We start from the raw sequence: 23685 nt of genomic DNA, 5'->3' as shown, positions 1-23685 counted from the left end.
AATACCTGACCAAACACTCAATTCTACATGAGTCTCAATCAGGATTTTGATCAAATCATAGCACTGAAACTGTACTAGTGTCGGCAGTGAACACATTCAAAAAAACGATCGCAACCGGCAAGAACATACTCATACTACAGTTCGACATGTCTAATGCCTTCAACATGGTGGATCATGGAATACTATTACACCTACTAGAGTACTTCGGAATCGGAGGCCCAGTTCTCAAATGGTTTGAAGGATTCCTCACCACCAGATCCTACCAAGTAATAACGAACACGGACAGATCGCCACTTTGGAGACCGGAATGCGGAGTTCCTCAAGGATCCCCCCTCTCACCAACCATCTTCAACCTAATGATGATACCATTAGCCAAACGCCTAGCCAATCAAAACCTTAACCCCTGCATATATGCCGATGATGTTACGATCCATATCCCGTTCAAAAGTGACTTAAACGAAATAACCAACGAGATCAACCAGAGCTTCCAGACCATGCACTCTTGGGCGGACTCATTCAAGTTAAAACTCAACGCAGAAAAAACTCAGTGTCTAGTTCTCACCTCCCAATACAATACAAACAACTACCCCACAATAACCACACCCTACTGCACACTTCCTATCTCAGAAAATCTGAAAATCCTTGGAGTCACCATTTACCGAAACCTCACTCTCGACACCCACGTGAAGAATACGACGAAAAAAATGTTCTAGTCGATGTGGAAACTCAAAAGAATAAAACCTTTTTTCCCAAGAAACATCTTCCGCACCCTAGTACAGTCATTGGTAATAAGCCACTTGGACTACTGTAACGCTCTGTACGCAAGCTGCAGAGAACAGACCATCAAAAAACTCCAAACAGCCCAGAACACCGCAGCCAGACTCATTTTTGGAACACCTAAATACGAAAGTGCGAAACCCCTCAGAGAGAAACTGCACTGGCTTCCGCTCAAGGAACGAATTGGGTTCAAGATCTGCACGACTATACACAAAATCAATCACGCAGATGCCCCACTCTATATGTTAAACCTAGTGGACTTACCGCCCAGGAATGCCAAAAGATCGGCCCGCAAATTCCTCAACCTGAACTTCCCCAGCTGTAAAGGAATGAATTACAAACAGGCTTATGCTACTACCTTTGCGTACAAAAGCACACAGTCTTGAAACGCACTACCCATGGCCCTGAAAACCATGACCAATCTAACCAGCTTTCGCAAAGCTTTGAAAACACATCTCTTCAACAGAGCCTACAAAAGTCACCCTCAATGAAACTAATCATTCCTTAAACCACCCAAGTTCACCAAAACACCTCTGACATGACCTTATCCAACTCCTTTCTACTTAAATTCCTCTTTCACCTTAGCTTATGATCGACTGTTTTCTTAAATCATGTAATGACGTTCTCATTTCCATACTCTGTAAGCCACATTGAGCCTGCAAAAAGGTGGGAAAATGTGGGGTACAAATACAATAAATAAATAAAATAAATGTATAATACAATTAAATAAGCTCTCCAGTACATATCTCAGTAGAAATGCTTTTTGGATGAGTGGATTGTGAAATTAAAAGGTACCAAGACCGGTACATAAATATAGATCAAGAATTAGATATTTCTGGGATGTTTGGCATTTACTTATTAGGAGAAACAATTAAATATATCAGCTATAAAGCTGTGTTGGTGAAATTACTACTTGTGGATGCATCAAGCTAAAATATAGTGCTACATATGATTAGAGGAAAAGAAGCTTTCAATAAAAGGTTAATTTGCTCATATAATTTGCTAATATATCAACCTAAGCTAATAGTCTGTTTTTCAGGTACCTGCTTGATACCAGATTTTAAAAAGCAAGTAATTAAATCTAAAATCGAAATCCAAACTCATAATGCAACATTTTTAGTTCTATAGTCTTTACTGAGAGCTTTATAACTTGCCCAGCCTTTTTTTTTTTAATCAACTAGGGTCAAAAGGTACCTTAAAACTAGCCAAGAAGCAATAACATATAACTCCAGGCCAACAATCTAGTAAAACTTACATGATAAGGAAAAAATGTTCACACTGCAGTTTACTATAGGTGCATCTCAACTACAAAGGTCTTTTTAAAGGCTGATTACATGATTACATAAGTGTTGCCATACTGGGACAGACCAAAGGTCCATCAAGCCCAACATCCTGTTTCCAACAGTGGCCAGTCCAGGTCACAAAGAACTGGCAAGATCCCAAAAAAAGTACAAAACATTTAATAATGGTCTATGGACTTAGGAAGCCGTCCAAATCTTTTTTAAACTCTGCTAAGCTAACCGCCTTTACCACATTCTCTGACAACGAATTCCAGAGTTTAATTACACGTTGAGTGAAGAAAGATTCTCCGAGGACAAGCAGGCTGCTTGTTCTCACTGATGGGTGACGTCCACAGCAGCCCCTCCAATCGGAACACTTACTAGCAAAGTCCTTTGCTAGTCCTCGCGTGCTGATGCACACCGTGCATGCACGGCCGTCTTCCCGCCCGAACCGGCTCGTGCCGGCCAGTCTTCTTTTGTCCGCGCTCGGTACGGTCGTGTTTCGCCGTTCGCGCCCCAAAGTTGACCTCGCGCGTCGTTCTTCGACTTGTTCTAAAAAAAAAGAGAAGAAAAAACGTGTCGGGAGGAGGCCTCTTGGTTTTCTCCCTTCCCGTACTTCGAGTTTTTGCCCCGGTAAGTTTTCTTTCGTCGTTGGGGTAGGCCCTATTTTAGGCCTCGGTCGAAGTTTTTTCTTCCCCCTATTTTTGTGGTGCCATTTTCGCCATTTCAAGTTTTGATCTCGCCGGCGCGATTTTTCCGCCCATGACATCGAAGTCTCCCAGCGGCTTCAAGAAGTGCACCCAGTGCGCCCGGGTAATCTCGCTCACTGACAGGCACGCGTCGTGTCTTCAGTGTCTGGGGGCTGGACACCGCCCTCAGGCCTGTAGTCTGTGTTCCCTCTTACAAAAGCGGACTCAGGTAGCGAGGTTAGGCCAGTGGAACATTTTGTTCTCGGGCTCTTCGTCGGCATCGGCACCGGGAGTATCGACTGCCTCGACATCGTTGGCGCCCGGACCTTCATCCTCGCCCCCGATTGCATCGAGGCATCGGCCCTCTGCATCGGGGCGACATCGGAGGGCTGCGTCGGTGTCGGTGGTATCGAGACCTCCTCGTTTGCTGATGTTGTCGGACGGTGGTGCTTCGTCTGGAGTGCAGGTGAGGGCTGTCCATTCCCCTGCTGGTGGAGGTGAGCCTTCGGGTGGGTCTCCCCCTACCCTGAGGGCTCCTGCGGTACAGCCCCCCCGAGACTGACCCTCTTCGGCCTCGGCCCCGAGGAAGAGACGGCTGGATTCTACGTCCTCCTCGTCGGTGCCGGGAAGCTCCGGTGACGTGCTTCGCTCCAAAAAATTGAAGAAGCATCGTCACCGGTCCCCTTCCCGTGTCGGCACCGAGAGCTCTGGGTCACCGAGGGAGTCGGCACCGAGAGGACCGCTCGCCCTCTGTTCAAGAGGTGTCGATGCGCTCCCCTTTGGACAGCCCGGAACAGCCTCCACGCCCGGAACAGGTTCTGACATCGACTCCTGCATCGGCTTCCATGTCTTTTTCCACAGCCGCTCTGCACGAGAGCCTCCGGGCCGTTCTCCCAGAGATCCTGGAAGAGCTGTTGCGCCCTTCCCCTCCGGTACCGGGGGTGCTTGCGCCACCGGTACTGTCGAGCGAGGCGCCGGCTGGCCCATTGTCCGGGGTGAGGTCTCCGACATCGGTGCCGCATGCGGTACCGACTGCGGTAGCCTCCCAGGAAGGCTCCCCGACTACATCGGCGGAGGGAGCTTCGCCGGTACGGGCGAGGGAGTCTACCTCTCGACGCTCCCACCGTGGCCGTGGTTCCACGGAGTCGAGCCGGGCACGGTTGCAGACACAGGTCCGTGAACTTGTGTCTGACACCGATGGTGAGGCCTCGTGGGAAGAGGAAGAAGACATCAGATATTTCTCTGACGAGGAGTCTGAGGGTCTTCCTTCCGATCCCACTCCCTCTCCTGAAAGACAGCTTTCTCCTCCTGAGAGCCTGTCTTTCGCTTCCTTTGTCCGGGAGATGTCTACGGCCATCCCCTTCCCGGTGGTTGTGGAGGACGAGCCCAGGGCTGAAATGTTTGAGCTCCTGGACTATCCTTCTCCACCTAAGGAAGCGTCCACAGTACCCATGCATCATGTCCTCAAAAAGACATTGCTGGCGAACTGGACCAAGCCATTAAGTAATCCCCACATTCCCAAGAAGATCGAGTCCCAGTACCGGATCCATGGGGACCCAGAGCTGATGCGCACTCAGTTGCCTCACGACTCTGGAGTTGTGGATTTGGCCCTAAAGAAGGCCAAGAGTTCTAGAGAACATGCTTCGGCGCCCCCGGGCAAGGACTCTAGAACCTTGGACTCCTTTGGGAGGAAGGCCTACCATTCTTCTATGCTCGTGGCCAAAATTCAGTCCTACCAGCTCTACACGAGCATACACATGCGGAACAATGTGCAGCAGTTGGCGGGCTTGGTGGATGCGCTCCCCCCTGAGCAAGCCAAGCCTTTTCAGGAGGTGGTCAGGCAGCTGAAGGCGTGCAGAAAATTCCTGGACAGAGGGGTGTATGACACCTTTGATGTTGCGTCCAGGGCCGCTGCTCAAGGTGTGGTGATGCGCAGACTCTCATGGCTGCGTGCCTCCGACCTGGAGAATAGAATCCAGCAGCGGATTGCGGACTCGCCTTGCCGTGCGGATAATATTTTTGGAGAAAAAGTCGAGCAGGTGGTAGAGCAGCTCCACCAGCGGGACACCGCATTCGACAAGTTCTCCCGCCGGCAGCCTTCAGCCTCTACCTCTTCAGGTAGAAGATTTTTCGGGGGAATGAAAACTGTTCCCTACTCTTCTGGCAAGCGTAGGTACAATCCTCCTTCTCGACAGCCTGCGGCCCAGGCTAAGCCCCAGCGCGCTCGCTCTCGTCAGCAGCGTGCGCCTCAGCAAGGCCCCTCGGCTCCCCAGCAAAAGCAAGGGACGAGCTTTTGACTGGCTCCAGCAGAGCATAGCCGCCATCCAAGTGTCAGTGCCGGGCGACCTGCCAGTCGGAGGGAGGTTGAAAGCTTTTCACCAAAGGTGGCCTCTCATAACCTCCAATCAGTGGGTTCTCCAAATAGTCCGGCAAGGATACACCCTCAATTTGGCCTCGAAACCTCCAAATTGTCCACCGGGAGCTCAGTCTTACAGCTTCCAGCACAAGCAGGTACTTGCAGAGGAACTCTCCGCCCTTCTCAGCGCCAATGCGGTCGAGCCCGTGCCATCCGGGCAAGAAGGGCTGGGATTCTATTCCAGGTACTTCCTTGTGGAAAAGAAAACAGGGGGGATGCGTCCCATCCTAGACCTAAGGGCCCTGAACAAATATCTGGTCAAAGAAAAGTTCAGGATGCTTTCCCTGGGCACCCTTCTCCCCATGATTCAGGAAAACGATTGGCTATGCTCTCTGGACTTGAAGGACGCCTACACGCACATCCCGATACTGCCAGCTCACAGACAGTATCTGCGATTTCAGCTGGGCACACGTCACTTCCAGTACTGTGTGCTACCCTTTGGGCTCGCCTCTCCGCCCAGAGTGTTCACCAAGTGCTTGGCTGTAGTAGCAGCGGCACTTCGCAGACTGGTGGTACACGTGTTCCCATATCTCGACGATTGACTGGTGAAGAACACATCCGAGGCAGGAGCCCTGCAGTCCATGCAGATAACTATTCGCCTCCTGGAGCTACTGGGGTTTGTGATAAATTATCCAAAGTCCCATCTTCTCCCAGTGCAGAAACTCAAATTCATAGGAGCTCTGCTGGATTCTCGGACGGCTCGTGCCTATCTCCCAGAGACGAGAGCCAGCAACTTGTTGTCCCTCGTCTCGCGGGTACGAGCGTCCCAGCAGATCACAGCTCGGCAGATGTTGAGATTGCTGGGCCACATGGCCTCCACAGTTCATGTGACTCCCATGGCCTGCCTTCACATGAGATCTGCTCAAGGGACCCTAGCTTCCCAGTGGTTTCAGGCTGCTGGGGATCTAGAAGACATGATCCACCTCTCCACGAGTTTTCTAGAATCCCTGTATTGGTGGACAATTTGGTCCAATGACTCTGGGACGTCCTTTCCAAATTCCTCAGCCACAAAAAGTGCTGACCACGGATGCGTCTCTCCTGGGATGGGGAGCTCATGTCGATGGGCTTCACACCCAAGGAAGCTGGTCCCTCCAGGAACGTGATCTGCAGATCAATCTTCTGGAGTTACGAGTGATCTGGAACGCTCTGAAGGCTTTCAGAGATCGGCTGTCCCATCAAATTATCCAAATTCAGACAGACAACCAGGTTGCCATGTATTACGTCAACAAGCAGGGGGGCACCGGATCTCGCCCCCTGTGTCAGCATGTGGCTCTGGGCTCGCCGTCATGGCATGGTGCTCCAAGCCACATATCTGGCAGGCGTAAACAACAGTCTGGCCGACAGGTTGAGCAGGATTATGCAACCTCACGAGTGGTCGCTCAATTCCCGTGTAGTGCGACAGATCTTCCAGGTGTGGGGCACCCCCTTGGTAGATCTCTTCGCATCTCGAGCCAACTACAAAGTCCCTCAGTTCTGTTCCAGGCTTCAGGCCCACGGCAGACTGGCATCGGATGCCTTCCTCCTGGACTGGGGGGAAGGTCTGCTGTATGCTTATCCTCCCATACCTCTGGTGGGGAAGACTTTGTTGAAACTCAAGCAAGACCGAGACACCATGATTCTGATTGCTCCTTTTTGGCCGCGTCAGATCTGGTTCCCTCTTCTTCTGGAGTTGTCCTCCGAAGAACCGTGGAGATTGGAGTGTTTTCCGACCCTCATCACACAGGACGAAGGGGCGCTTCTGCATCCCAGCCTCCGGTCCCTGGCTCTCACGGCCTGGATGTTGAGAGCGTAGACTTTGCCTCTTTGGGTCTGTCAGAGGGTGTCTCCCGCATCTTGCTTGCTTCCAGGAAAGATTCCACTAAGAGGAGTTACTTCTTTCTATGGAGGAGGTTTGCCGTCTGGTGTGACAGCAAGGCCCTAGATCCTCGCTCTTGTCCTACACAGACCCTGCTTGAATACCTTCTGCACTTGTCTGAGTCCGGTCTCAAGACCAACTCTGTAAGGGTTCACCTTAGTGCAATCAGTGCATACCATTACCGTGTGGAAGGTAAGCCGATCTCAGGACAGCCTTTAGTTGTTCGCTTCATGAGAGGTTTGCTTTTGTCAAAGCCCCCTGTCAAGCCTCCTACAGTGTCATGGGATCTCAGTGTCGTTCTCACCCAGCTGATGAAACCTCCTTTTGAGCCACTGGATTCCTGCCATCTGAAGTACTTGACCTGGAAGGTCATTTTCTTGGTGGCAGTTACTTCAGCTCGTAGAGTCAGTGAGCTTCAGGCCCTGGTAGCCCAGGCCCCTTACACCAAATTTCATCATAACAGAGTAGTCCTCCGCACTCACCCTAAGTTCTTGCCAAAGGTTGTGTCGGAGTTCCATCTGAACCAGTCAATTGTCTTGCCAACATTCTTTCCCCGTCCTCATTCCTGCCCTGCTGAACGTCAGCTGCACACATTGGACTGCAAGAGAGCATTGGCCTTCTATCTGGAGCGGACACAGCCCAACAGACAGTCCGCCCAATTGTTTGTTTCTTTTGATCCCAACAGGAGGGGAATGGCTGTGGGAAAACGCACCATATCCAATTGGCTTGCAGATTGCATTTCCTTCACTTACGCCCAGGCTGGGCTGGCTCTTGAGGGTCATGTCACGGCTCATAATGTTAGAGCCATGGCAGCGTCGGTAGCCCACTTGAAGTCAGCCACTATTGAAGAGATTTGCAAAGCTGCGACGTGGTCATCTGTCCACACATTCACATCTCATTACTGCCTGCAGCAGGATACCCGACGCGACAGTCGGTTCAGGCAGTCAGTGCTTCAGAATCTGTTCGGGGTTTAGAATCCAACTCCACCCCCCTAGGCCCATGTTTGTTCTGTTCCAGGCTGCACTCTCAGTTAGTTGGTAAATTTTTTAGGTCAATCTCAGTTATGTCCTCGCCGTTGCGAGGCCCAATTGACCATGGTTGTTGTTTTGAGTGAGCCTGGGGGCTAGGGATACCCCATCAGTGAGAACAAGCAGCCTGCTTGTCCTCGGAGAAAGCGAATGCTACATACCTGTAGAAGGTATTCTCCGAGGACAGCAGGCTGATTGTTCTCACAAACCCGCCCGCCTCCCCTTTGGAGTTGTGTCTTCCCTTCTCTTTGTCTTGCTACATATGAGACTGGCCGGCACGAGCCGGTTCGGGCGGGAAGACGGCCGCGCATGCGCGGTGCGCATCGGTGCGCGAGGACTAGCAAAGGACTTTGCTAGTAAGTGTTCCGATTGGAGGGGCTGCCGTGGACGTCACCCATCAGTGAGAACAATCAGCCTGCTGTCCTCGGAGAATACCTTCTACAGGTATGTAGCATTCGCTTTTTCTCTGGGTCGTTTTAAATTTACTACATTGTAGCTTCATCACATGCCTATTTTTGGAGAGAGTAAGCAAACGAATGGCGTCTACCCATTCCACTCCACTCATTATTTTATAGACCTCTATCATATCTCCCCTCAGCCGCCTTTTCTCCAAACTGAAGAGCCCTAACCGCTTTAGCCTTTCCTCGTAGGGAAGTCGTCACATCCCCTTTATCATTTTTGTCACCCTTCTCTGCACCTTTTCTAATTCCACTATATGGTTTTTGAGATGTGGCGACCAGAATTGAACACAATATTCGAGGAGCTGTTGCACCATGGAGCGATACAAAGGCATTATAACGTCCTCATTTTTGTTTTCCATTCCTTTCCTAATAATACCTAACATTCTATTTGCTTTCTTAGCTGCAGCAGCGCACTGAGCAGAAGGTTTCAATGTATCATCAATGACGACACCTAGATCCCTTTCTTGGTCTGTAACTCCTAACGTGGAACCTTGCATGACGTAGCTATAATTCGGGTTCCTCTTTCCTACATGCATCACTTTGCACTTGCTCACATTAAATGTCATCTGCCATTTAGACACCCAGTCTCATAAGGTCCTCTTGTAATTTTTCACAATCCTCCCGCGATTTAACGACTTTGAATAACTTTGTGTCATCAGCAAGTTTAATTACCTCACTAGTTACTCCCATTTCTAGGTCATTTATAAATATGTTAAAAAGCAGTGGTCCCAGCACAGACCCTTGGGGAACCCTGCTAACTACCCTTCTCCATTGAGAATACTGACCATTTAACCCTACTCTCTGTTTTCTTTCTTTTAACCAGTTTTTAATCCGCAATAGAAAATTACCTCCTGTCCCGTGACTCTCCAATTTCCTCTGGAGTGTTTCATGAGGTACTTTGTCAAACGCCTTCTGAAAATCCAGATACACAATATCAACTGGCTCACCTTTATCCACATGTTTGTTTACCCCTACAAAGAAATGTACAAGATTGGTGAGGCAAGATTTCCCTTCACTAAATCCATGTTGACTTTCTCTCATTAATCCATGCCTTTTGAATATGCTCTGTAATTTCATTCTTTATAATAGTGTCTACCATTTTGCCCGGCACTGACGTCAGGCTCACCGATCTATAATTTCCCGGATCTCTTCTGGAACCTTTTTAAAAAATTGGCGTTACATTGGCTACCCTCCAATCTTCTGGTACCACGCTCGATTTTGAAGATAAATTACATATTACTAACAATAGGTCCGCGATTTCATTTTCAGTTCTATCAGTACTCTGTGATGAATACCATCCGGTCCAGGAGATTTGCTACTCTTCAGTTTGTAGAACTGCCCCCATTACATCCTCCAGGTTTATAGAGAATTCATTCAGTTTCTCCGACTCATCAGCTTCGAATACCATTCCTGGCACCAGTATCTCACCCAAATCTTCCTCGGTGAAGACCGAAGCAAAGAATTCATTTAATCTCTCCACTATGGCTTTGTCTTCACTGATCGCCCCTTTTACTCCTCGGTCATCTAGCGGTCCAACCGATTCTTTTGTCGGCTTCCTGCTTTTAATAGACCTAAAATTTTTTTTACTATGTGTTCTTGCCTCCAAAGCAATCTTTTTTTCGAAGTCCCTCAGCCTTCCTTATCAGCGCTTTGCATTTGACTTGACATTCCTTATGCTGTTTCTTATTATTTTCAGTCGGTTCCTTCTTCCATTTTCTGAAGGATTTTCTTTTAGCTCTAATAGCTTCCTTCACCTCACTTTTTAAACCATGCTGGCTGTCATTTGGTCTTCCGTCCTTCTTTTTTAATACGTGGAATATATTTGGCCTGGGCTTCCAGGATGGTGTTTTTGGACAGCATCCATGCTTGATGTAAATTTTTGACCCTCGCAACCGCTCCTCTAAGTTGGTTTTTTTTTTCACCTTTCTTCTCATTTTTTCATAGTCTCCTTTTTTTAAAGTTAAACGCTAACATATTTGATTTCCTATGTATATTTACTTCAAAGCTAATATCAAATCCGATCATATTATGATCACTGTTATCAAGTGGCCCCAGTACCATTACCTCTCGCACCAGATCGTGCATTCCACTAAGGACTAGGTCAAGAATTTTTTCTTCTCCCGTCGGCTCCTATACCAGCTGCTCCATAAAGCAGTCCTTGATTTCTTCGAGGAATTTTACCTCCCTAGCATGCCCTGATGTTACATTTACCCAGTCAATATCGGGGTAATTGAAATCAACCATTATTATTGTGTTGCCCAGTTTGTTTGCATCCCTAATTTCCTTTAACATTTCTGCATCCGTCTGTTCATCCTGGCCAGTCGGACGGTAGTAGACTCCTATCACTATCCTTTTCCGCTTCACACATGGAATTTCAATCCATAGTGATTCCAAAATGTGTTTTGTTTCATTCAGTCACACACAGAGAACACAAATGCCAAATACAGAATAAGTGACCACAAACCATAAACAAATTAATTTGAAATCCCAAGAGGCCAGACCTTGCATGTAGCAAAACACAGAGAAATACAAAGAGATGCATTTTCTCTTATACTGTGCAAAATATTATGATAGTACATGCAGGAGATGGTGTTGGGGGGGTACAACTAGGGCAACTGCGTTTGCCCCCCCTAGCCAGAGAGTCCCCAGGCCAGCCGGAAGCTGAAGAAGGTGCAGCCTGTAAGTAAGCTTTCGGGTCCCCTTCCCAAATATCTGCCTTGGGCCCCAGCTATATCTAACACCAGCTCTGGCAGGATGTACATTTCAAATCTGACACATTCTAATCACAAAATAGAAAAATAAAATTATTTTTCTACCTTTTGTTGTCTGATCGTTTTATTTTTCAAGTCATGTTGATCCCAGGCTCTGGTGTCTACATCTTTCTCTGTTCTCTTAACTCACTCACCAAGGTCTCCTGTCCATTTGATATTTCTACTCTCTCCATGTCCACTGTCCATTTTCTTCAATCTCTGTACCTCTATCTTCCTCCATGTTCAGTATCTCTCTTTCTCTGTGACCCTACATTTCCCTGTCTACTTCCCTCTCTTCATCCCCAGTGCCAATATATCTCTATCCTTTCTGACCGTACCCCATCCAGCTTCTCTCCCTCTCACTCTCTCCCCTTTCTAGCATCTGGTTTGCTTGCATGATTCCCTGCCTGCCCTCCCGCCCTCTCTTTCTCCCTCTTGCTGTAGGTTCAGTATTTGATCCCCTTTTCCTTCATCTCCTTGGTCTAGTATCTCTGTCTCCCTTCCCTCAAGCTCCCCTCCTCCTCTTCCTCCCACAAGTCCAGCAGCTCTCTCCTTTCCAGCCCCCTCCCTTCTCTCCAACCCCCTCCCTTCTCTCCAACCCCATCCTCCTCTCTAGCCCCCTTCCTTCTCTCCAGCCCCATCCTCCTCTTCTTCTCACACTAAGCTGCTCTCTCCCTTCCCTCCAGCCCCTTCTCCTCCCACATCCAGCAGCTGTCTCCAGCCCCCTCCTCCTACATCCAGCAACTTTGTCCCTTCTATCCAGATCCTCTCCTCCCATGTACAGCAGCTCTCGCCCTTCTCTCCAGCCCCCTCCTCCTCCCATATCCAGCAGCTCTCGGACCAAGAAAGGGATCTAGGTGTCATCGTTGATGATACGTTGAAACCTTCTGCTCAGTGTGCTGATGCGGCTAAGAAAGCAAATAGAATGTTAGGTATTATTAGGAAAGGAAAACAAAAATGAGGATGTTATAATGCCTTTGTATCGCACCTCGAATATTGTGTTCAATTCTGGTCGCCACATCTTGTGAGAAGTAAGAGGCTGTCCTATCCGGGGCAGGCCACTAGATGGCGCTGTTCGCCTAAAAATGTCCAGGGAAAATGTCCGGGTGATCCACTAGAGGGAGCCAGTAGGGGCCGGGATAGGTGCAGGTTGCTAGGACCGGGGAGAGTCCTGGGGGTGGCAACAGGTGTAGCCGGTTATGGGCTGGGTCCTGTGTAGCTAATTAACCCCTTTATACCCACCTGGGTGTTGCAAAGGGTGGAAGGAAGTGAAGTGAGCTGGCAGCAGAAGAAGAGGGATCCCCCTGGAAGATACTGGCTAACCTTATGGACTTGTGGTGGACTGGGTGTCCAAAGGAGACACACAGGCTGAAAATCCTGGGGTAAGAAGGCCCTAAAGCATTAGAGTGGGACTGTGTGTCCTCAGTACTTAAAGAACTGTGTGTTCAAGGGAAGGACTGTGTGTCCCAAGTACAGGCAAGAACTGTGTGTTCAAAGGAGGGAGGACTGTGTGTTCCAAGTACTGAAGAAAGCAGGCTGCAAAGCCTGGGGTTAGAAGTCCCCAAAGTATTGATGTTAGTACTGAGCCCATATGCCTGTGTGGGGGAGGCTCAGTGTGAAGACATGTGACAGTATAAAGTATTTAAGATGGAAGAAGTGTGCCCAAGGGGCTGGAATAAAGAGTTGCCTGAGGAATATGCTGTTGGTGAGACCTGTCTAATTTGCTTAGTGAGAACCAGGTCACCCTGAGCGAGAAGGGGTAGCACACTAATCTGCATATTGAGAACCAGGTCACCCCGAGCGAGAAGAGGTATCACACTAATCTGCATATGATCTGCATATTGAGAACCAGGTCACCCTGAGTGAGAAAGGGGATATTACAATCTCAAAAATTATAAAGTGGAATTAGAAAAGGTGCAGAGAAGAGCGAAGAAAATGATAAAGGGGATGGGATGACTTTCATATGAGGAAAGGCTAAAGCGCCTAGGGCTCTTCAGCTTGAAGAAAAGACAGCTGAGGGGAGATATGATTGAGGTCTATAAAATAATGAGTGGAGTGGAATGGGTAGACGTGAAGCGAGAGTAGGATTAAAAGGTCAATATTCGCAATGGAGAAGAGTAGTTAGCGGGGTCCCTCAGGGATCGGTGCTGGGACGTCTGCTTTTTAACATATTCATAAATGACCTAGAGATAGGGGTAACTAGTGAGATAATCAGATTTGCCGATGACACAAAGTTATTGAAAGTATTCAAATCGCGGAAAGATTGTGAAAAACTACAAGAGGACCTTACAAGACTGGGAGACTGGGCATCTAAATGGCAGATGACGTTTAATGTGAACAAGTGCAAAGTGATGCATGTGGGAAAGAGGAACCCAAACTATAAATACATCATGCAAGGTTCCCATAGGAATAGTGTGGACACCTACACAGCGTGCGCTAATAGCATGCGCCTCTAGCATGGCTTAGTAAACAGGGCCCTAAGTGCCCTTAGGAAATCATCATTTGGACCATTGGAGACTTTTTTTTTTAAACACCTGATGTGGAAAGTGTTCTTTTTAGTAGCTGTTACCTATGTTAGAAAAGTAAGTGAAATATAATTACAGGTAACCATTGAACTATGCACACACTCATCATATCATGGTAGTTCTTTTAATTCATCCCAAATTTTTACTCAAGGTAATAACACTTTTCCATTTCAATAAGGAAATAGTGTCTCCTATATTTTGTCCAAAATCTCATAACAATCCACATAAGAATGCTGTTCGCACTTTAGACTGTAAACAACTTGATACACACTGTGCACCTGTGAATACTACATGCAGATCACATAAAAGTAGGCATCTTGTGTATAATTTTATAAGAGCCTGTTAAAGCATGTAAAACACTCTTTAAATGTGTATAAAGCTTTATAAAATTACTCCAGAAATGTGAATTATTTTAGCTAGCTTTGAAAGGAAGAAACATGACTGTGTGTTTTTGTAGGAGCTACCTGGAGGTTATGGCCGGATGAAGCCAGATATTGTTACCTATGGCTCTGGAGTAAGAGGTTCTGGCATGAAAGGTGGATGTCGCTCCCTGTCAGGTACAAGCGTTGCATCACCTGTAGTAGCTGGTGCTGTCACTTTGTTAGTAAGGTGGGTGTTTTTGATTGTTAAAAATCCACACAAAGGCAGTTTGTATTGTTTTTATTTTTGAAATAACAGTTCCTTCTGCTTCTGTTCCACGCTTGGGGCACATACAAATGGATTCAAGTTATGTTTTCTGTAATGAAGCCATCAACTAGTTTTGCATACTTCATTTTCTTCAGATATGAATCCCTCTTTCCTCAGTGAGTGTTTTTCCCATGGAATGAATTGGATATGTCAAGCTGTGCTCGCTTGTTACTTGCTTCACCTTAGTACTTAATTTGTCTCAAAGATAGCTTCCTTCTGGAGATGTTTTGATGTATGGTGTAGAGGCAATCTATCCATGTGTACTTGTAATTTCTTTTTAATCAAGTCTGTGGCTCCCAACTGTGCTATTTATTCTGTAACACAGTAGACAAACTGACAGGAATTTTTTTTTTGTCCTATCTGACTGAGATTGTCATCCTTTTTATTTTGTGTCTCCAGTAAACTGACATGTTTTGTTTTTTTTTTACTTACCTACCTAAACATGAAAGAAAACCCACATAGTATAATCTAAAATAAAATCATTAGAAACGTGTAATTCATGAATAATTAATTAGATTAAATCAAAATTAGGGTATAGATCCAGCGAGGTCAGCATGGTAATCACAAAAATGAAAAAAACATTTGGTAGATAATACTATTTTAGCTTGCAATGTTTTTTTCCTTCAGCACAGTTTCAAAGCGTGAAATGGTGAATCCAGCCAGTATGAAGCAGGCCCTGATTGCATCTGCGCGTAGACTTCCTGGAGTCAATATGTTTGAGCAAGGACATGGTAAACTGGATCTTCTTAGAGCCTATCAGATTCTCAATAGCTACAAACCACAGGCCAGGTTAGTCTGTTATTTTGAAAGTGTGTTGGTTCATATAAAGCTACTGTCCTTGTTTGAAAACATGTATCCTTTTATGTATATGTGTGTATATATATATATATATATATATATATACATTTTTTTTGTCTGTTTCCACAGATTGATTATGCAATAAAATTGTAATTTCATGCAACAGTCAAATTGGTAGAGTTTAAAAAGAAACATGATAATGTGTTCTATAATTAAGCAACAGATAATTTTACCCGTTTTCTTTTTTTATTTTTATATTTTTATTGAAAGTTTTTAAACTGTTTCAACAAGCAAAGACAGCTAGAAATCAGATTGATAATAGTTACAGTGATATCAGTTACAATATAACCAATCATCTTCCTCCCCCCTCCCCCAATCCCAAAACAGTACTCCACTAGATGGTCAGCCCTCTGTAGCTAGAAAATCGTCCAATGTCTGGAAATTATCAGTTAGATGGCACAGTCAATCTTGGTGCATCAAGGTCTGTCCCCGAGCGGGATCTCCATGTAGCATATTTATCCCATTGTTTATGGAATTGTATAATTTGTCCCGTTCGGAGCGCTATCAACTTAGACATCTGATATAAGTAGTCCATTTTGTGAGTTACTTTCAACACTGGGGGTGGCAGTGGGCTTTTCCAAGCCGCTGCTATATACAATTTTTCCCACTACCAGCAGGATTGATGCTAGACTATGTGTCGCCAGCTGAATCCCTGGCGGGCAAAAATGCAGAAGACAAGATTCCACTGTCAATGGGTATTGCAATCCTGTTATTTGAGTTAACAAGTAGAGCACCTCAGACCAATAGGGCTTTATCTTTGAGCCAAGACCACCATATGTGAAGCATATCACCCTTCTCAGAACACCCCCTCTAGCAATAACCCGTTCCTTGTTTATACATTTTTGCTATTCTGTGCAGTGTGAAATACCAACGATAGAGCATTTTGTATCCATTTTCTATCAGTGAGCTAGAGACAGAAGCCTTCAGCATATATCCAAAGGCCCTCTCCCAGCTTCGTAAGTCATATTTATTTCCCATGTCCTGCTCCCATCTCTGGATGTACCTTAGTATGGGGGTAAGTCGGGCTAAGAGGGCTGCATATAGCCATGAAGTGCAGCTCTTGGAGTTCTCACCCCGGAGTGCAATCTCCATCGTCGTTTCATCTAAAGCCAGTTCATCTTTAGCTCTACGATATATATAGTCCCGTATCTGCCTATAGTTAAACATATGGTTTACCTGTATTCTGGTACTTTTGTATTTTCTCAATATTGATCACATTGGACATCAATTAAATCATTTAAAACTGGTCTGTCAAGTGATGATCTTTGTTGGTCTTGTAAAAAGAAATCGGGTACTCTTCAACATTTATTATTTGAATGTAATAATGTTAATTCTTTCTAGTTAGATATCTGGTCTAAAATCCTTGCCATTCTGAAGTTTAATGACTCATTATGTTACAAAAATATAATATGGTAAGCAGTTTCTTTGCAAAGTTCCCAGTCTGATGAAGATGCATCTTTATTTGATTTCTTAATCTCAGTAGCACTGAAACTAATTATTCAACATTGGAAAGACAATTCGAATGTCTCCATTTACTTCTGATGGAATAGTGTATTATTTAGAATTGTTTGTGTTATGTTTGGTGATAACAATCAAACATATAAAATGCGAGTGACCGTACTCACCCGCAAATGCGCAGTAGAGACTTCCCTCTCTGTCCCGCCCCCGCGTCAATACGTGATGACGAGGGCGGGACAGAGAGGGAAACTGCGCAAAGGGGAGGGAGGGAACCGCTCCACCCCCCCCCCCCCCTGAGGTCGCCGCTACCACTTCCTCCACCCGGAGTCGCTGCCGCCGCACCCCCTCCACCCAGCCTGGGCCCTCTCTTCGCTATTGAACTTACATCACTGAAAACACAGCAGGGCAGATTCAGCTGAGCTCCCGTCGGCCTTCCTTCCCTGCCTGTGTCCCGCCCTTACTGACGTTATGTCACACGAGGGCAGGACACAGGCAGAGAAGGAAGGCCGACGGCAGATCAGCTGATCTGCCCTGCTGCGTTTTCGGCGATGTAAGTTCAATAGCAAAGAGAGGGCCGGGTGGAGGGAGGCGGCGGCGACTCTGGGGGGGGACCGGTAGCGGCGACCTCGGGGCGGGGGGAGGGGCGGCGGCGACCTTGGGGAGGGAGGGAGGGGAGGGGAGGAGAGGGCAGGAGAAATGCTTTATATGGGAGGTATCAGAAGGAGGGGGGCCTTGGAGCTGGGAGGGGGAGGGACAAAGGGCCCTTGGAGCTGGGAGGGGGAGGGACAGAGGGCCCTTGGAGCTGGGAGGGAGGGAGGGACAAGAGGGCCTTGCAGCTGGCAGGGAAGGAGGGGGGCCTTGGAGGGAGGGACAGAAGGGGGCCCTCGTGCTGGCTGGGAGGGAGGGATGGAGGGGCCCTTAGAGCTGGGAGGGCATGGGGCCTTGGAACTGGGAGAGCAGGCAGGGGGCCTTGGAGCTGGGGAGGGACAGAGGGGGGCCCTTGGAGCTGGGATGGGGGAAAGAACGGAGGGGGGGCCTTTGGAGCTGGGAGGGAATGGGGCCTTGGAGCTGTGAGGGAGGGACGGAGGGGGGCCTTGGAGCTGGCAGGGAAGGAGGGAGAGCAGGGGGCCCTGGAAAACCCCCATACCAATACTCGCCCGTTTTAATGGCTAGTAAAACATAAAATGAAATCACTTGCGGAGCTACTGTTAGAAATATGCAATCTGTCCCTAAAATCGAGTGTAATACCGGAAGACTGGAGGGTAGCCAATGTTACTCCGATTTTTAAGAAAGGTTCCAGAGGAGATCCGGGAAATTATAGACCGGTGAGTCTGACGTCGGTGCCGGGCAAGATGGTGGAGGCTATTATTAAGAATAAAATTGCAGAGCATATACAAAAACATGGACTGATGAGACAAAGTCAGCACGGATTTAGTGAAGGGAAGTCTTGCCTCACCAATCTAATGCATTTTTTTGAGGGGGTAAGCAAACATGTGGACAATGGGGAGCCGGTTGATATTGTATATCTGGATTTTCAGAAGGCGTTTGACAAAGTGCCGCACGAAAGACTCCTGAAGAAATTGCAGAGTCATGGAATCGGAGGTAGGGTATTATTATGGATTAAGAACTGGTTGAAAGATAGGAAGCAGAGAGTAGGATTGCGTGGCCAGTATTCTCAGTGGAGGAGGGTAGTTAGTGGGGTCCCGCAGGGGTCTGTGCTGGGTCCGTTGCTTTTTAATGTATTTATAAATGACCTAGAGATGGGAATAACTAGTGAGGTAATTAAATTCGCCGATGACACAAAATTATTCAGGGTCGTCAAATCGCAGGAGGAATGTGAACGATTACAGGAGGACCTTGCGAGACTGGGAGAATGGGCGTGCAAGTGGCAGATGAAGTTCAATGTTGACAAGTGCAAAGTGATGCATGTGGGTAAGAGGAACCCGAATTATAGCTACGTCTTGCAAGGTTCCGCGTTAGGAGTTACGGATCAAGAAAGGGATCTGGGTGTCGTCGTCGATGATACGCTGAAACCTTCTGCTCAGTGTGCTGCTGCGGCTAGGAAAGCGAATAGAATGTTGGGTGTTATTAGGAAGGGTATGGAGTCCAGGTGTGCGGATGTTATAATGCCGTTGTATCGCTCCATGGTGCGACCGCACCTGGAGTATTGTGTTCAGTACTGGTCTCCGTATCTCAAAAAAGATATAGTAGAATTGGAAAAGGTACAGCGAAGGGCGACGAAAATGATAGTGGGGATGGGACGACTTTCCTATGAAGAGAGGCTGAGAAGGCTAGGGCTTTTCAGCTTGGAGAAGAGACGGCTGAGGGGAGATATGATAGAAGTGTATAAAATAATGAGTGGAATGGATCGGGTGGATGTGAAGCGACTGTTCACGCTATCCAAAAATACTAGGACTAGAGGGCATGAGTTGAAGCTACAGTGTGGTAAATTTAAAACGAATCGGAGAAAATTTTTCTTCACCCAACGTGTAATTAGACTCTGGAATTCATTGCCGGAGAACGTGGTACGGGCGGTTAGCTTGACGGAGTTTAAAAAGGGGTTAGATAGATTCCTAAAGGACAAGTCCATAGACCGCTATTAAATGGACTGGAAAAATTCCTCATTTTTAGGTATAACTAGTCTGGAATGTTTTTACGTTTGGGGAGCGTGCCAGGTGCCCTTGACCTGGATTGGCCACTGTCGGTGACAGGATGCTGGGCTAGATGGACCTTTGGTCTTTCCCAGTATGGCACTACTTATGTACTTATGTACTTATATCTGAAGCCAACATTGTGAAAAAATAAAGATAAAAAAAAAAAAGCCCCCAAAAAGGCCAAGCCGGAGATGGGGCAGGAATGGAGACTAGCTGAAGGCATGGTGGGACCGGAGGCAAGCTGGAGAGAGGGCTGGTTTGAAGACAAGCTGGAATGCTGGAGCCACTACCAGGTCACACATGAAGAGACCTGTTGCGAAGGCACAGGAGTGGAGCCGGATCCACCTTAAATGCGGAAACACTGGAGGTTGAATCCCTCTCTGGTTTCCTAGCCATTTAAGGAAAACTTCCATGCGTGTTCGCCTAGCAAGGCGGGCCCAAGACATCTACAGCGACAATGCAGCCATGATCCACTTCCCCGACCAGTAGCTCTGCCATCGGAATCGTTCTAGGAGAGTCCCACTACTGCAGCCCGGACCCTGTGGGGAGCAGTGGAGACCGACCCCAATGCCCCTGTGAGATGGAAGGTGAGTCGGGGCAGGGAACTGCCCCAGCGGCCATGGCAAAACTAATAATTGCATATTCTAGAGATGAAAAATTTGACAGAGAAGCTGGTCCCCTCAGCTTTACCAGATTTGCTCACAAAGGTTTTAGGCATCAGGGACATACCAACTGTGGCTCACCTCTTTTGCGTCTCACCTCTATAGGCGTGTTATCGTTTATAATGCGTGTCAAATGCTAATGCGCCTATAGGAATGTATTGGCGTGTTAGCATTTAACGCACCTTAACTTTAAAGGAACATTAAAAATGCTAACTCGCTTTAGTAAACATACCAGCATCAATTGGTTTTTCTAAAGTCACTTTAGGTTTTTGGTGCGTTTATACTGTTTGATACCGACGCTTTGAGGGTAAACGCTTCTTGCATTTTTGTAATTTGTTCTGATATTTATTTTCTTCATAATTCAACACATTTGGAATTAGAAGTATGATCTTGCTGGCCTTGAGTTTGTTTCATCAGAAACACATCTGCAGTCTTAGAAAAAACACACCCATTGAGCAGATGGGAGCGTGCCTAAGTTTTTTAAAAAGTATGTAGCAGTGCACATTTGTATATTTGTACACATTTTTTAATAAACCTGGGTGCAGGCTTTTTTTGCTTTACTATCTTTATGCAATGAACCACTCTTTACTTTGCTTTCAGGTGATATCTTTCCATATCTCCAGGTGAAGATGTTCTTGCACGGTTGGGGAAACACTTAAGTAGCTTTGAGAAATTAATACACCAGTGGCCTCTCAAGGGAGTTATTTCTGTGCTCTATAAGGGCCTCTTTTACAAAACCACGCTTCCTATTCTCGTTGCGGCAAATGAGAAGAAGCCCATTCAATTCCTATGGGCTTCCTCTCATTTGCTGCACGGGAATCACTAGCCTGGCTTTGTAAAAGAAGCCCTAAGTTTCTTAATGAAAATGGGGGGGGGGGGGGGGGGGGGGGGGGGGGGGGGGGGGGGCAAGCTGGAGTATATGAAAATTTGGACACAGGATTTGGGCTGTGGTTGGAGTCATTGAGAATGGACGGACGTTTGGGTGCACACACAAAATCTCCTGTTCACCTCCAATTGTGGAAAATGTTCTAAAATGCTGTTTCACTGGTAGTGTACACCTGACAAGACATAAGTGGGATATACACAGAAACAGAATCTATGTTGGACAAGACACATGCGCATGGTTTTATTTACTAAAATAATAATTTAAAAAAAAAAACCGCCAGCACTGATTTTTGATCACACCGATAGTATCAAGTTTTTTTTAGCTTTTATGGAAGTTAGTAGGAATGTTTACAGCGCTGAAAATACAGCGCTTAATGGTATTTTATAAATGACATTTAAAGTTAGATGCTGTTTACAGAATAGCACTTAACGCTGGGAACAGCAACTACTTCTAGGTACGACCTTATACACCAAACCAGCCCTGGTGTAAATCCCTGCACTTAAATTAGGTGCGGATCCCCCAAGTTCTATAACGTGCATAAATTAAAGGAACTCCTATGACCCATGGGCGTGCCTCCAGTTGAAGCTAATTAGCACCAATAATTGTTAAAATTCCAGTTAACAGCACTGATCGGCTCATTATTCAATTAATTTGTGCACATAAATAGGGTTTGCCCTATTTATAGGAGGTTTGCGATTCTTTTTTGTTTATATCCCTAAGCAGTAAAGGTATGCTCTTCTATACATTTTATTAATTTAATGTTTTTTTATATTTGTTCATTAGGAGCACAACCTTTATATAGTAGCTCTTAGTGTTGATTCCTGTGCCTAGCTTTGGACGTCTGATTTACACCTGTTGATACCTAGTATAAATTCTAGCTCCCACGTTAGGCGCACCGACCCAGTATTCTGTAACTACAACTTTTCGGAACGTCTCTGGCCCTTCCATACCCCTTCTATGGCCATGTGCGCAAACTTTAATGATTACCAATTAACATCAATAATTGGTTGTTGGCACCCAATTACTGATTAAGAGCTCGTTAGCCAATTAATTTCTACGCACATCTTGGCAGTGCACCCAAATTTGGGCACAATATATAGAATCCGGAGGTAGGCAAGCCATAGCAGGAGCAGGAAGAGACAATCTCTGTTCAGTGGTGGACTGAAGAGATTGGCCAGGCACATACAAATAAATTTAGCCACTAAATAAAGCAAACTCTGCTCATACAGGACTTTGTGCTAAAGTATGAACCTTAAAAATGATTCTATAATAAGCCAATGGTAATGGACAAACGAAGGCATCACATGATTTAAGCTTTGCACACCTCCCAGTAAATATAATGCTGCATTTTGAAGTGTGTGAAGTATCAACAAATCCCAGGATAGGCCACATTGCAATAATCCACATAAGTGAAACAAATTCCTACTTTTATGCATTTTAAATTGTAATTTTTAGACAGCAGAATTTTAAAAATGTACAAAAGTGTAAAGGGTTTTGCAAGTCAGTGTCTCCGTCTATGTCCCAGATTGTTCTCTTTGACTGTACAGTGCTATGTAAAATTTGTGTGTACTATAAAAAAATTTATTTTTTCACATACTAATCTTAAAAATGATGGAACTTGATTTCAGTTTGAGTCCCAGCTATATTGATTTGACGGAGTGCCCGTACATGTGGCCATATTGTTCCCAGCCTATTTATTATGGAGGAATGCCAACAGTTGTCAATGTTACCATCCTGAATGGTATGGGAGTCACAGGGAGAGTTGTGGACAAGGTAAGAGAACTGACTTAACTGAGTTTCTATTTGATGTGGGGGTTTTTTTTAATACTAGCATAAATTAAACACCTGCATGACTCTGATCTGAGCCCTGTAATTCTCAACCTTTCTTTTGTTGTGACACACTTGGCAGATGATGATGTGTGACATGCTGCATGGTGAGACTGCACCTCAAATACTGTGTGCAATTCTGGTCACTGCATCTCAAAAAAGATATAGTGGACTTAGAAAAGGTACAAAGAAGGGTGATGAAAACGGTAAAGGAGATGGGATGACTTCCCTATGAGGAAAGGCTAAAGTGGCTAGGGCTCTTCAGCTTAGAGAAGAGAGAGCTGAGGGGGACCTATGATAGAGGTCTATGAAATACTGGGTGGAGTGGAACGTGTAGATGTGAATCGCTTGTTTACTCTTTCCAGAAATACTAGGACTAGGGAGCATGCAATGAAGCAGTACTAGTAAGTAGTAAATTTAAAACAAATCAGAGAAAATATTTCATTGCTCAACATGTATTTAAACTCTGGAATTCATTGCCAGAGAATGTGGTAAAAGCAGTTAGCAGGGTTTAAAAAAGGTTTGGATAATTTCTTTAAAAAAAAAAAATCCATATGCCATTATTAAGATGAACTTGGGAAAATCCACTGCTTATTCCTAAGATAAGTAGCAAAAAATCTGTTTGGCAACTGTTGGAAACAGGACACAGGGCTTGATGGACCTTTGGTCTGTCCCAGTAGGGTAAACACTTTTGCACTTATCAGTGAGAAATCTGAAAATGTGTTACATACAGTTTTTTGATATGAGCTTGGATGGTAGGCAAATTCACACTAAACTTACTGTCAACATTAAAAAAACTTTTATCCATTCTATAGTTGATACAAAGCACAGAGCTGGTATGTTTCTCCCTTACAGCTTGTCATACAAAAAAA

General features: G+C 46.0%; 1 protein-coding gene across 1 annotated transcript in view; it reads left to right on the top strand.

Annotated features, from left to right (window-relative positions):
• Positions 1–23685, top strand: part of MBTPS1 (membrane bound transcription factor peptidase, site 1) — a 514786-nt gene that overhangs the window by 157190 nt on the left and 333911 nt on the right. The window contains 3 exon segments of the mRNA XM_030203794.1: positions 14239–14390; positions 15096–15257; positions 22615–22759. Coding sequence (XP_030059654.1) covers positions 14239–14390; positions 15096–15257; positions 22615–22759 — 459 coding nt within the window.

Source organism: Microcaecilia unicolor, chromosome 5 (assembly GCF_901765095.1).
Source record: "Microcaecilia unicolor chromosome 5, aMicUni1.1, whole genome shotgun sequence".
NCBI lineage: Eukaryota > Metazoa > Chordata > Amphibia > Gymnophiona > Siphonopidae > Microcaecilia > Microcaecilia unicolor.
Note: the sequence above shows the minus strand (reverse complement) of the source record. Positions and strands in the feature narration are given on the sequence as shown.